The sequence below is a fragment of the Somniosus microcephalus genome, chromosome 12 (assembly GCF_052327205.1).
Source record: "Somniosus microcephalus isolate GS21.2 chromosome 12, FLI_Smic_1.0, whole genome shotgun sequence".
NCBI lineage: Eukaryota > Metazoa > Chordata > Chondrichthyes > Squaliformes > Somniosidae > Somniosus > Somniosus microcephalus.
The window spans coordinates 70,267,341-70,282,053 of record NC_140998.1 but is presented as its reverse complement, the minus strand read 5'-3'; the positions used below and the strand labels follow the sequence as shown (position 1 = coordinate 70,282,053).

The 14,713-nt window shown below is 41.0% G+C and overlaps 1 protein-coding gene across 4 annotated transcripts in view; it reads right to left on the bottom strand.

Annotated features, from left to right (window-relative positions):
• Positions 1 to 1,888: 1,888 nt before the first annotated feature.
• The window catches only part of zfyve21 (zinc finger, FYVE domain containing 21), a 37,265-nt gene continuing 24,440 nt past the window's right edge, over positions 1,889 to 14,713 (bottom strand). For 2 of the 4 annotated variants that reach the window (XM_086003075.1, XM_086003073.1), the window contains 4 exons: positions 11,550 to 11,641; positions 10,456 to 10,509; positions 8,846 to 8,988; positions 1,889 to 3,337 (listed from right to left, as the gene is read on the bottom strand). In XM_086003075.1, coding sequence (XP_085859201.1) covers positions 3,302 to 3,337; positions 8,846 to 8,988; positions 10,456 to 10,509; positions 11,550 to 11,641 — 325 coding nt within the window. In that variant the 3' untranslated portion in view covers positions 1,889 to 3,301. The other 2 variants (XM_086003074.1, XM_086003076.1) reach the window with 2 other exon arrangements.

Genomic DNA, 14,713 nt, shown 5'->3' with positions numbered 1-14,713 from the left:
TACATTACATACTGTACCAGGTGGAGTGCTTCTGTCTGAAGATCATTTGATGCAGTTGAATGCCCTTAAAGGCTTGTACAGCATAATAAGGCCTTGTCACTGTTCAGCCATTGTTGCTGTTTTGTATCTCTGCTGAATCATTTCAACTTCATAATCGGCTCCCATCAGAGATAAACTGTGGGAACGTTAAAAGGGCATTATCTTCATTATATTGCACCATTCATGTGCTCCAGCCATCCCAAAGTGCTTCACAACCAACAAATTGCTTATTTGAAGTGTAGGTACTGTTGTAGGCAACATAGCAGCTAATTTGCACACAGCAAGGTTACACAATAAATGGATCAGTTAACCTGTTTTTGTTGGTAGTTGAGGGATAAATGCTGGTTAGGACACTTGTGGCGGGGTGGGGGCTCCCTACTTTTCAAAAAAGTGCAATAGGATCTTTTACATCTGGCTTTGCGCCCTCAGTTAATGCGGCAGCTGCAGCGGGACTTAAACTCTCAACCTTCTGACTTGGGAGGAAACAGTGCTACTACTGCTGAGCCAAGCTGACACTTGAAGTATCTTAAACTCCCTTGATGGTTTAGTGGGCAATTGCACCACCAGATGAGGTACTGAGCTATACAGGCCAGGACCATCACATGTTTGATTCCTGGTCTGTGCTCAGTTAGCTGGTCTCAGCCATGGAGATAGTTGGAATGCTAAAATAGGCTTCAGAGCAAGGGCAGGGTAATGTCAGTCAGGGTGGCTGCTTTACTGCTATCCAGTGATCTCTGCTAGACAATATGGTTAAGGGTAGGATCAGGTTTGGCTGTGATGCCCTCCACAGTTGTATAGCCTGATACCACTCAATATGAACAAACATATGCATCTGTTATGCAATGATACTGATGCTGGACACAGAAATTAAAAAATTGGTAACTGACAATTTGCATGATGAGAGATTGAAAGGTTTAAGTGTCAATGCTGAAGTATGAAGACAAGAGATGCTCAAAGCATTCATGGAGAATAACCTAATTACAGACCAAGATAACTGGATCTCTAACTCCAGGTTATCTTTTCACACAAGAAAGGAATTTCTAACTATAAAAGGGATCTGAAAACAGCAAGGATACAGAGTACATGACTATGCCATATTTAGGGTAACTTATATTTCGCAGCAGATTCAAAACCTCGACATAATTGCACACTTGCTGGTGGCTATGTATTCCCTTGTGTGTGATTAAATAAATGAGCAGATATTGTATAGGATTCCATCTTATAATACCACAAAAGAGGGATGGGCATGAAGGTAGAAATCTCATTCTTCCCTAATTTTTCAATATGTATGAAAAAGCTTAGGGCAGCCCCTTCACCTCAGACCTGTGATTCTAGAATGGTAGCAATTCTTCATTGGAGGTTGAATGTCTTTCAAAGAATAGTAAGTAATCTATTTCTTCTGGATGTTCACATGTTCTGCTTAGAGAGTTTAGCTGTCTGAAATGTGATAAACTCTTAAGTAAGTGGTTAAAAAAAAATCATCCTTCTTACAAGCCATTCAAATCTGAATGCCCATGAGGCCACACAAGTTCTCAGGAACCTCTGGTGAATGAAGTGCAGGAAAGGGCTTTAGTCTAGTTGCTTTAGGACTGCCTTTGATTAATCATAATCCTGACTCATCAACGCTATGGTATCCCTCCAAATCTGGCAATTCCATTCAATTTCTAGGGCTTTAGTTTGGCGAGAACCTGGGTTTTTAAAAAAAAAGGTACAGAAGAGCATTAACTGTAGCCAAAGGCCTCATCTCAACTTGTAGCTATAGATTGCTCAGGGTTCAAAATGAAGTTGATTCTATTGCATTTAAAAAAAGAGAAATAGAAGCCCAACTAAAACACCACGTGCATGTACAGAAGTTTGTATTTGCATTTTATTGAGTATGGATAAGTTTTATACAGAAGGTGCTCAAATAATTACACTGATCTGAGATATCCATAAAACATGAATACAGGAACTGACAATGCAGTATTTCAATTAAGATCAATCCTCTACATAAACAGAAGTTTCACACTGCAAATACTTCTTGTAATGTTCATTTGGTCCAGGAAACTGAACTGCACAACATCCGGTGCCCCCTTTTTCAAAATCAATCGCATTGCTACTATTTTCTGGATTATTTCATGCTAAGAACAGAAAAGGTCACAGTAAAATTGGTTTGTACATTAATGTCAGTTTCCAGAAAATTTTATTTATCAGAGCAATCTAGCATATTACTGGCAATCTGCATCTTTACATCTATTGGTGATTCACTGTATTAAAGGGTTTAGGCTATTTGTGTAAACAATCAATTTTCATTTTTATCCAGCCACAGTAATTTTGGTTTTATGAATACATAGTGTGCACAGCTGCTAAAGATTTTTTGCACACTACATTTTATATCCAATTATATTTTCAACTGTGATTACCAAATAAGTTAAGACAATATAAAAATCGTAAAGTAGCTCCCTAATCATCATCCTCATTAACACCTTTACAGAGTAGCAGTACATCAGTGCAGGAACAGACGTGGTTATGCAAAACATCCACTATGTACAGGTAGTTGTTATTTCCTTTGGTATATTGAAATTAAATCTCACTTTTTTGGGGAGGGAAGGGGCAAGCAACACTGATTTTTTTTTTAAAAAATTTAAAAATTGGAACTGAAACATATTCATTTATTCTGACTTGAGCATTTCCTGCCAAGAAATTAAAATGTAAACATTTTCTGCCCTCAGCCACTGCAGACAAAACCACCTGCTGAATACAGAGCTGAAGTCTTAACTTTTCTGAAGATTAATGCAAACTGTACTTATTTCCCACTTTCCTCAATACAATTTTATAAGTTTATATACTTCATCTTGATTATGTAGTAAAATAAAGCGATCTACATCAGAAGTGCATTCTGTAACAAAAAGGTGTTTCATTTTAGCAGTCTTACACTGCAGTTAGTGATAAAAATAGCAAGATTTAACAAAAATACTTAGCAAAAGTTTAATTTAAATGTGAAAGGTTACATTTAAAACATTGTAAATTCTACATATTGCACTATACTTTGAGAATACTTAAATGCACCAAAAATATTCCTGAAACATTTGTTGCATTTTCTTTCTAAGAAGTGTTTTCAGAAAATCACTTAATACAAAAAGTACTAAGAAACCCTCACTGTACATCAAAGCAGTGAGCAAAAAAAAACTGAATAAAATTGGATAAAATATGTTTGTTCTCCCCATTTCTCTTCAGTCTGACATCTGTTGCATCTTGACATTTTTCAAGAACTCAGAAATGGTTATTGGTCTCTTGATTCATATAGAAGCTTGGCAGCCTATGGATTTGGGTTGGGATGGGGATTGCAGCCAGGGTGGGGGAAGGGGGAAGAGTGAGGGACAATAAACATCAGTTAGTTCTCAATCATTGTACAATACACATTTGCTGTGTTTTCTTGCATCAGTGATTTAACAGTCTAAAACAGACAGACAATCTCCAGACTGAGTAGTTAATGCTATTCATTTTTTTTTGCTAGAAATAAAACATACATAACCCAGTGGATCGGCACATTGTTCCCCCACCTTTGGCACCAGTGTTCAAATCCAGCCCAGACTGCTGAAATTAATGTCTCCATTCTGATGGCAGTGAAGAATCCAATGCGAAATGAGTTTGGGCCATTTACATTTAGTCACAGGCTGACAGCACAAACGTGTCCACAATTCAGTACAAATTGGTAATCTCACTCAAAGCCCCATAAAGACAGATTGTAGTTAAGATTTAGATTGGTGCAATACGAGTGGTTTTGAGGTTGTAGTTAAAATTTATTCTTCATCCAACAACGTTTATCGAACTTGAAAGTGCCTGGTGTAAAAGTGGAAAAGTGTTCCATTACCAGCACTGAAAAACCTGTTTGACAGACACATCATCTTTAAATTTTTATACTAAAGAAAGAAAAAACCTTGTGTTTATATCACACCTTTCATGACTTCATATTTCCCCAAAGTGTTTCACAGCCAATGAAATTCCTTTTAAAGTATAGTCACTGTTGTAATGTAGAGAAATATGGCCTTCAATTTGCACTTGTCCAAAAATAGTAATGAGATAAATGACTAGATAATCGGTTTGTGAGATGTATGTTGAGGGACAAACGTTGACCAGGACAGCAAGAGAACTCCCTTGCTCCTCTTCAAATAGTGCCACGGGATCTTTTACGTTCACTGGAGAGGCGTCTCAGTTTAACGTTTCACCCAAAAGAAAGCTACTGCACTGAAGTGTCAACATGGATTCATGTGCAAATCACTGGGAGTGGGGCTTGAACCAATGACCTTTTGACTCCGAGGCAAGCGTGCTACCACTGAGCCAAGGCTAACACTTGAATGGAGGAAAGCAACCATTGGTGAACCCCTCAAGAAACCCAAACTCCAAATTCCACTTTGAACGCAGAGACAAAACCGACCAAAACTTCAGACACCTACTTAACCCCCCAACTCCAACCAGCCACAACCCACAGGGCATCTATCCTCCCAGCAGCACTTGGCAAAATTCATTCTACCTTACTGCCCCCCTCCATCTTGATCAGGAGAGATCCAGTCAGTGACATACTGAAATTGCTAGTAGCCACCAATTTTTTTTTAATGAATCATCATTTGCTATTGAGAATGAGAATAATGGTTTGCTAATGTCATGGGGAAGGAATTGGTTAGGTGGGGTAACAAACATACAGCAAATGTAGATAGGGAAACCCAACTGTGTCATGCCCAGCAATGCCTCTCTCCCGGATGAGCTTAACACTTTTTACGCACAGTTTGAGGCCAACAACAACTGGCCTGTTACAAGGGCGCCCGCGGCTCAGGACGACCGGGTCTTCTCAATCTCCGTGGCTGATGTGAGCAAGACCTTTAAGAGAGTGAACACCCACAAAGCACCCGGTCCAGATGGAATCCCTGGGCGTGTCCTTAGAGCATACGCTGACCAGCTAGCAGCCGTGTTTACGGATATATTCAACCGTTCACTGTACCAGTCTGTAGTCCCCACCCGCTTCAAGATGACATCAGTTATTCCAGTCCCCCCAAAAAAAGTAACCTGTTTAAACAACTACCGCCCCATAGCACTCACTTCTGTCATCATGAAGTGCTTTGAGAGGCTGGTCAAAACCCACATCAACTCGTTACTACCTGACACACTGGACCCACTCCAATTTGCCTACCGCCCAAACAGATCTAGGGATGATGCCATCGCCACTGTACTGCACACTGCCTCATCACACCTGGATAAGAGGAACACCAATGTGAGAATGTTGTTCATTGATTATAGTTCAGCATTCAATACCATTATCCCCTCCAAGCTTGTCAACAAGCTCAGTGAGCTAGGACTTAACACCTCCCTATGCAACTGGATCCTGGACTTCCTGACAGGAAGACCCCAGGTAGTGAAAATAGGCAGAAACACCTCCTCCACACTGATCTTGAACAGGAGCTCCCCAGGGTTGCGTGCTCAGCCCCCTTCTGTACTCCGTTTACTCACGATTGTGTGGCCACACACAACTTCAACTCCATCATCAAGTTTGCTGATGACACTACCGTTGTAGGCCTGATCACAGATGGCGACGAGACAGGCTACAGGGAGGAGGTAAGAGCCCTAGAAGAATGGTGCAAGTACAACCTCTCCCTCAACATCAGCAAAACAAAGGAGATGATCGTGGACTACAGGAAGTGGCAGGGGGAGGGACACACCCCAATCTACGTCGAAGGGGCTGAGGTGGAGAGGGTCAGCAGCTTCAAATTCCTGGGTGTATTCATTACGGAGGACTTAACGTGGTCCCATCACATCGACGTTGTAACCAAGAAGGCATGCCAACGCCTGTTCTTCCTCAGGAGACTGAAGAAATTTGGAATGGCCCCCCAGATTCTCACCAACTTCTACCGGTGCACCAGCGAGAGTATCCTGTCCGGCTGCATCACTACCTGGTATGGCAACTGCACCGCCACAGACCGCAAGTCTCTACAGATGGTAGTGAAAGCTGCACAACACACTATAGGAATTAAACTACCTGCTGTGCAGGATATCTACCCAGAGAGGTGCCGGGGGGAAGGCCTTGAGAATCATTAAAGACGCAAGTCACCCCAGCCACAACCTCTTTGCCCTGCTCCCATCCGGTAAGAGATACCGAAGCATACGGTCTCGTACCAACAGGTTTCGAAACAGCTTCTACCCCCAGGCCATAAGACTCATGAACGATTAATTTATTACTGTTGTTTTATTTATTATTACTGTCTTTCTATTAGTACAGGTAGACTATCCTTTATCCGAAAACCTCAGGACCAGCCATGTTTCGGTTTTCGGAAAATTTCGGATTTCGGAAGGTATTTTATAAGACTGGGAAATTTGTCGGGGGTGGGTCGGCGGCACTCTGGTCATGTTGTGCGCACGACTTACGCTGAACGAAAAAACCTTCGGTTTTTAGAGGGTTTCGGTTTTCGGAAGTTCGGATAAAAGGTAGTCTACCTGTATTTCTATTAGTATTTTTATCATTGTTATGCCATATTTATTCCAATGTTGGGAGAACTTGTAAAAATCAACATTTCATTGTGCAGTACACACGTCTGCTGCATATATGACAAATAAAATTGAATTGAATTGAATAGGTAAAACAAATGAGGTGTAATTTATATGGGTTGTGGGTTCAAGTCTCACTCCAGAGACTGGAGCACAAAATCTAGGCTGATACTTCAGTGCAGTAATGAGGGAGTGCTGTGCTGTTGGAAGTACTGTCTTTCAGATGAGACTTTAAACTGAGGCCCTTTCTTCCCTCAGGTGGATATAAAAGATCCCATGGCACTATTTGAAGAGCATGGGAGTTCTCCTCCATGTCCAGGCCAATATTCATGCCTCAACCAACATCACTAAAACAGATTATCTGGTCATTACCTCATTGCGGTTTGTGGGACCATGCTGTGTGCAAAATGGTTGTTATGTTTCCTACATTACAACAGGGACTACACTTCAAAAAAGTACTTCATTTGCTGTAAAGATCTTTGGGATGTCCTGAGGTTGTAAAAGGCCCTATATAAATGCAAGTGTATCTTTTGACAAAAAGCTTCCCAAAAATATCCACAAATCAGTATCTAATTCTGAAGTTAGTTCAAATACACTAAGTGGGCATCTGGAAGTTTCTGTACAGCAATATTCAAGAGAACTCAGTTTGATTAAAATCTACTGTAGCAATTGAAAGAGTATTAAGCATATTTTCAAAAAATGATGTCCACATAACTCATCTCCACCTGGAAAGGTAGAAAATATTAGCAGTAATGCCTGGGCACTTGCCACCAGCTGTAGAACAGTACCCTAGCATGAGTTACCACTGCGTTCAAGAGTTGAGGAAGAGGAGCAGAAAATTAAAAAGGAAAATATTGCAATATCCCATCTGCCAGTTTATTAGACACGCCAAACTGTTGTTTGTCTCAATTAAATTTCTCAGAACAGTACACAGCTTTTTTTGAAAAACAAGTGGTTACTACTTACTGGCTGTGTAGTCACCGGTTTACATTAAACAAAACTTCTCTTTTCCCCCCCTGTGCCTAAATGGAGATCTTTTTAGTGGCACTAAAAACCATAACAGCATTGTTGAGTTGCTTCACTCACATTTTTCTACCATCTGGGCAAGTGTTCACTAATTGAATCTGGTATTATATACTCTAGTTACCATAACTAAGGTAGCACTGACTGGTCTATAATTTTCTGGCCTGATCCTTTTCCTGAAAGGAATAGGGATATTTGCCACTCTCTATTCCTTTAACACAATTCTTATTTCTAAAGATTTTTTTTTTTTTTTTTTTTTTTAAATTTATGGTTAGTATCTCCATGTCCTCCCCAGTCTCCCTCAGTATTGAGATGCATACCATTCAAGTCTGATGACTTTTAGCACCATTCACATTTTTAAGTTTCCTCTTAACCATTTATTGGGTGGCCCGGTCACATTTTCCTCAGTACTCCCACAAGCCCACTTTTACCTTGCTCTGTAAAAACCAAAATATTGAAGGTATCTCCTGTTCACCATGAAGTGATCCCACCCTCTTCTTTGACTATCCGGTTACTTCTTGTGCCTTAGTTCTCCTTTATGTTGACCACCAGTGTTTTCTTCATATTTACTTTTAGCCTTCCTCATCCCCTGTTTTGTCCATCTATACTTTGTTTGTATCTGTTTTCTTTTGTATTATCTTTCCTATATGTATCTTTTATAACCTTATTTTTGCTCTTTTTAAATCAATGGAATTCCACTCTTTGACACAGACCCTTTACTCCTGCTCCAAATGTCTTCAACCTGTACCTTATGTTTAAATATCTCTTACTGCTGGTCTACAAGTGTCATCTGCCATTTTTTCCAACTAACATATCTGGGCTCAGTCCTCTTTCATTCTAATAATGGGCTAATTTCCAGTCAAACACCTTTACTTTTGACTCCTTTTTTTTTGTGTGAACCTAATTATGTTATGGTCACTATTTCTCATGTTGCTACACCTTCAGATTGCTTATTTGTCCGGTTTGGTTTCCCAGAACCAGATCAAGCAAACCTCTCTTCCTGAACATGCAACATACATGAAGCAGTCCTGGATGTATTCGAAGAACCTCCCCATTTGGACCACAACCATGTGCCTTGCCCCAGTCTTCTCTTGCCTTTGGTGTTTCTGTTCTCCAATTCCTAAGCTAATTTTACATTCAAATATACTGCATTTAAAGTTACATTTTCACTTCCTACAGTAAAGATCATTTACTCCAGATTGATGGTAGACTGCAGCAGACTTTTCATACTTTGATGGAAGACTCTAGCAGATCGGTTATACTTTACCTTATGCATCGCAGCCAGCCAGCCAACAGACATCATCTTGTTGCTATTGAAATCATCAGATGCACTTAACTTCAGCTGTTTTGGTTCCTGGGAGCCCAAGGTTTTGTACTGGACCAGCATCCCTGTGGCACGTGTATTACCTCCTGAAATTGTACAGATAATTGGATTTCATTAAAATTCTGTTAAAAAGAAAACTGGCAAGTTATCTTCTTGCATCATCCCACCTAGCAACTTCTCCCAAATACTCTTTCAAGACAATATTACAACTTCCCTTTCAGGTAAGTAAAGTAATAATTTTACTTGCACGAGCATCTGCTTTAATTGTATGAATTTTTTCAGGAACACAATGATACACGGCAAAACAAAGAGAGGAAGAAACAACAATACCAGATGGGAAAGCCAGCACAACTGCTTCCTTTATACTGTAGCTAATGCTTCCTGTGATCCAATTAGTGTCTGGGATGTGTTGCTGTGTGAGCCAAAAAAATGAGCAAGCAGCCTAACAGTTTTAGAAGATAGAAATCAGGATTTCAAATTAATCCAATATAATTTGAAGCACCAAGTCGATATTACATGTGATACAAATGATTTGTTCACTGAATGTATAACTGAATTTACTGGATAGATAGGCTGCAACATGTACCCTAAACAAGCAAGACTGCAAATAAGGAAGGCTGGAAAACCATACCTTGTGCATCATCTTAGCATAATGTTTTTACCAACTATTTCCACTATGGAGTGGATTTTTCCCAGATAAAGGAATACATGTGTGTAAACAAAAAGGGCAACCTTCTAATATCTCTCCCAAGTGGACAGTCATCATATCTAAATGTGGAAAATGAGTTTAATGGGCTTTTTGACTGATGGTCATCACAAATATTTCTACCCTTTTCTCACCCAGCACCCATTTTATTCAGCAGGAGTTGGATAGCAATCAATCAGCAATGGGAACCCTGGCTGTTCCCAGACTCCATCCCAACCAAGAGATGCTGAATATAAGGGTCACCTTGGCTTAAATTGGCTAACTCAGCACAAGCCAAAGATGGAAACCGTAACTTTTCCAGTCCATGCAATTCAGCACGTCACACTGCACATGCACACCCACTGAACTACATTTAAACTCACAAAAGTGTATTATTCAAAACCATTTAAGGTAGCTTTCCAGTTACCCACATCATATTTGGTTCCACTCAAAGTTTCAAATAGCCTAAATAACTGCAAAACTATCAGTCTTTGGCAGCACTATATACTAAGGGATGATGGGCTAGATGGAAATGCACAGCGAGCTAGCAGGTTATACTTCGAAGCAGAATGCCACTATTTCTGACTGTCGGCAAAGTACACATGCAATCTAAAGCAAGCAAGGGAAAAGACAAAATTCTTAGGATTTTGAGGAGTTTGCCTTGTAATTTACAATGCATCATAAAGTCAGCACTAACAACAATTGAATTCAGCTTAACTGAAGCTGCATGGGATCCTCCTCACAGAAAAAGCATCATTCAGCCAGGCAACTAGTACACAGTAAATTAGAAGCCAAGCTCCTTCGGGCCACATGTAGGGTGTTCAGCACATGCTGAGTTGTTGGTTAAGATGACAATCATACTTCTAACCTTCTGTAATGTACGGGTTCTCCAGGAGGCTGGTGTAAGTGTGAATATCTTTCTCTGTACCAAGACGATAGGCAGCAGCAGGCATTGAAAAGAAGGATTAGTTTCAGGCCATTCTATCAGGAAAATGAGCTCCACCATCTAATTCATTACACAAACACCACTATCTACATAAGGCAGCTAACCAAATTTAATTTGAAAACAAAAATCCAATCTCACTTGCATGCTTTAGTTGGAAAGGTTACTCCAGGCTGCTGATTTCCAAAGTTACCAATGCTGCTCCACAATTGAGTAATAGGCAGCACATCAACTTTCATAGAAACATAGAAGATAGGAGCAGGCCATTCGGCCCCTCGAGCCTGCCCCGCCATTTAATTAGATCATGGCTGATCATACAATTCAGTACCCTGTCCCTGCCTTCTCCCCATATCCCTTGATCCCTTTAGCCTTAAGACATATATCTAACTCCTTCTTGAATATATTTAATGAACTGGCCTCCACTGCCCTCTGTGGCAGAGAATTCCACAGATTCACCTCTGAGTGAAGAAATTCCTCCTCCTCTCAGTCCTAAATGGCTTACCCCTTATCCTTAGATTATGACCCCTGGTTCTGGACTCCCCGGCCATCAGGAACATCCTTCCTGCATCTAGTCTGTCCAGGCCTGACAGAATTTTATAGGTTTCGATGAGATCCCCTCTCAATCTTCTAAACTCCAGCGAGTATAAGCCCAAATCGACACAATCTCGCCCCATACGTCATTCCTGCCATCCCAGGAATCAGCCTGGTGAATCCTTCCTAGGAGAAGTTTCAACTAGTCCAAACAAAAACAAGCACTGATCTAACCAGCCAGCACTGGAACTTGAACCCATGGCAACTCCTTTGGAAGACAATACCCTGCCATTTGCTGTACAAGGTCCATACTGGCACCTAATTTTTCTTATTGCTCTATGCAAATTCCATTTTGCTCCAGCATATTAAGTTTTGTGACTCAATAATTTTAAAAGCAGTATTTTCCCTGCAAATTAATTTTAACAAAAAAAAAGTTACTGCTGAAATCAGTTGCTTGTACAACCAGCATCTACTGAACATAAATTTACCTCCAGGAGTAAAACCTTCAGTTAGCACCTGAACACTTATAATTCGGGCAACCTCAATTTCAAAGTGATTTTCTCCATCCAGGTACAGATACCTAGCAAAAATTTAAAAGTTGTCATGATTTCAAGAGAAATGTTTCAGAGTAACAACGTTTTGAATACTGCAGTCATACATGAATAATTAAGCAAAATATTCAAACACTCAGGTTTTTTGTTTTTTCTTTTATGTAGATTATACACCCACTAGCCCCTCACTATTTCCTGAAATCAGTGACTCTTACTGGCACGGTCAACCCTCCAACACTTCATCGGTGAAACTATTCGGATCAGATTACAGTTATTCTACCATGTGAAGCATTTCAGCCAATCCCAATGCAGTCCCTGCCCAACACCCGTATATGGTGATTTTGTAGCAGGAGCAGGAATCTAAGCTCTTAGCAAAAAAATAGTACAGGAAACTGTGCGCTATCCGGCACCCACGGGACCGAGCTGCTGCCGTTGCCTAAAAAGTGCCGTACTCTCCAGAGTTAATGTTGAGAGATACGGAGATTCTTATCTCCGTATTTGACAACACTGTTGCTTAGCAACAGCTTTTAAACACTCGGGTGTGGCCCTAAAGCTCTGTAGCTGAAGCTGTTGCTATAGCTACAGACCTTGCACAGCTTGACTGTTCAAACAAAGCAAAAAAAAACAAAGAATAAAAAACGGCTGCTGATTTTTGCCGGTGGCTCCAGATTGCCGGATAGCTCACCTCCGGATAGCACAAAGTTTCTTGTACTGATGCAGATTGTAGCAGCCTAAGCACACCCCAGCAGAGATTAGCTAACTCAACACAGGTTAGGGATTAAACCTGGCATTTTCCTCAGCACCAAATTAATGTGTCCGTTGGTGATTATGGCTCATCAAGACAATGTGAAGAGGAGAAAACTAATTCTGTTCTACATTTCAGAAAAAAGGAAAAGCTACTTTATAAAAAAAGTGCAATCTGGTCACAGCGACTGTACACACATTACATGGGTCATCTAATTAAACATTTAACAACAGTAATAATGGGAATTAAAAAAAAAAATATTCCAGCAAAATAGAGATCAATCCATATTTCCTCCTTCTACTTTAACAATTCAAAGCAGACATCACCATTTTAGGAAAAAAAGTGCACACAGGTTCAAATTACGTTTTTTCAAAAGTTAAATTTTTTTTTTTGCAAATGTGTTCATTACTATATTATTCATGGTAAATTTCACCAAAATACACAATTCTGGCTTACTTGTAAATAACCTTGGTACACTAATGTATTTCCTGTTTGCCTCGGAAAGGAAAAAGGTTTGCTTTTCCATTTGTATCAGTAACTTCCCATGTGCTTTTCTGGTTTAGTCCTTTGTAGTTATATAGGAAATGTTCTATATCAGGTTATCTGTTGTTGGTAGTAGCTAATTCAGCTGACATGAGTGCATACACTGAGCCTCCACGGTGCCCAACCCACAGATTGAGTGGAAGGAGGTTCACCTTTTCAGTGAACACACTGCTTGGCTGCAATTGATATTGGTATTCATCAAGATCATGATGAGGGAACAGACAGATTTACACTTTTTTTCCCCCTCGAATTGCGGCTCCGTGTGGTGCATCTTGATTTTCAAAAAGCCTTAGACATGGTGCTGCACACAACCAAATAATGGTGTGCAGATGCCGGTGTTGGACTGGGGTGGACAAATTTAAGAAGTCACACAACACCAGGTTATAGTCAAACAGTTTTATTTGAAATCACAAGCTTTCGGAGCGCTGCTCCTTCGTCAGGTGAAGTGGAGAGATGCATAAAGACACAGCTTATATAGTCAGAGAATAATGCCAGATGATTACAGGTAATCTTTCTAACTGCCATTTATCACACCTCAGCAGAGAGATAATCACAGCAATCAAAGGTGTGAATGGTGTCCAAACAGGTCAGTCAGGAAAACATTACATCAAAGAACAATGAGGTGGGGTCACAAGGGGGCAAATGTTGCAGATGCTGGGGTCTGTATGAAAAACAAAAAAACACAAACAAAAAAAAACTTTTTTTTCTGGAAATCACAGCAAGTCCGGCCGCATCGGTGTAGAGAGAACAAGCCAACGACACCCACGGACCAGTTGAACCAGGAACACTCCTCGCCACGATGGATGTCTCGGCACTCTACACCAGTATCCCCCACGATGACGGCATCGCTGCGACAGCCTCAGTACTCAACACCAACAACAGCCAATCTCCAGACGCCATCCTACAACTCATCCGCTTCATCCTTGACCACAATGTCTTCAACTTCGACAACCAGTTCTTTACCCAAACACACGGAACAGCCATGGGGACCAAATTCGCACCCCAATACGCCAACATCTTCACGCACAAGTTCGAACAAGACCTCTTCGCTGCACAGGACCGCCAACCAACGCTATACACCAGATACATAGACGACATTTTCTTCCTATGGATCCACAGCGAAGAATCACTGAAAAGACTACACGATAACATCAACAAGTTCCATCCCACCATGGATTACTCCTCAGAATCGGTTTCATTCTTGAACACACGAATCTCCATCAAAGACAGACACCTCAGCACTTCACTCTACCGCAAGCCCACAGACAACCTCAGGATGCTCCACTTCTCCAGCTTCCACTCTAACCATGTGTGGTAACCCACTGTTATTGTTACACTGTTATCACCTACACAAGGTTACCTCTTGCCTCGCACGCTGTTATACCTAGGCATCCCTCAGCTGACTCCGCCCATGGCTCCGCCTGCTTGCCCAGGTATAAAGGTGATTGCTTGGCTAGTATTCTTCCTTGCTGGAACCGATCACCCACGAGGGTGGGCTCTGTTATTTAGCCAATAAAAACCTATAGTTACTATCTTAACTCGTCGCTTTTCATGGAATGAATTGATAGGTATATCACCATGTTAAAGAAGCCATCCCCTATGGACAAGCCCTGCGAATACACAGGATCTGCTCAGACGAGGAGGAACGCGATGAACACCTAGACGCTAAAAGACGCCCTCGTAAGAATGGGATATGACGCTCGACTCGCCGATCGACAGTTCAGACGGGCCGCAGCAAAAAAATCGCATAGACCTCCTCAGAAGACAAACACGGGACACAACCAACAGAGTACCCTTCATCGTCCAGTACTTC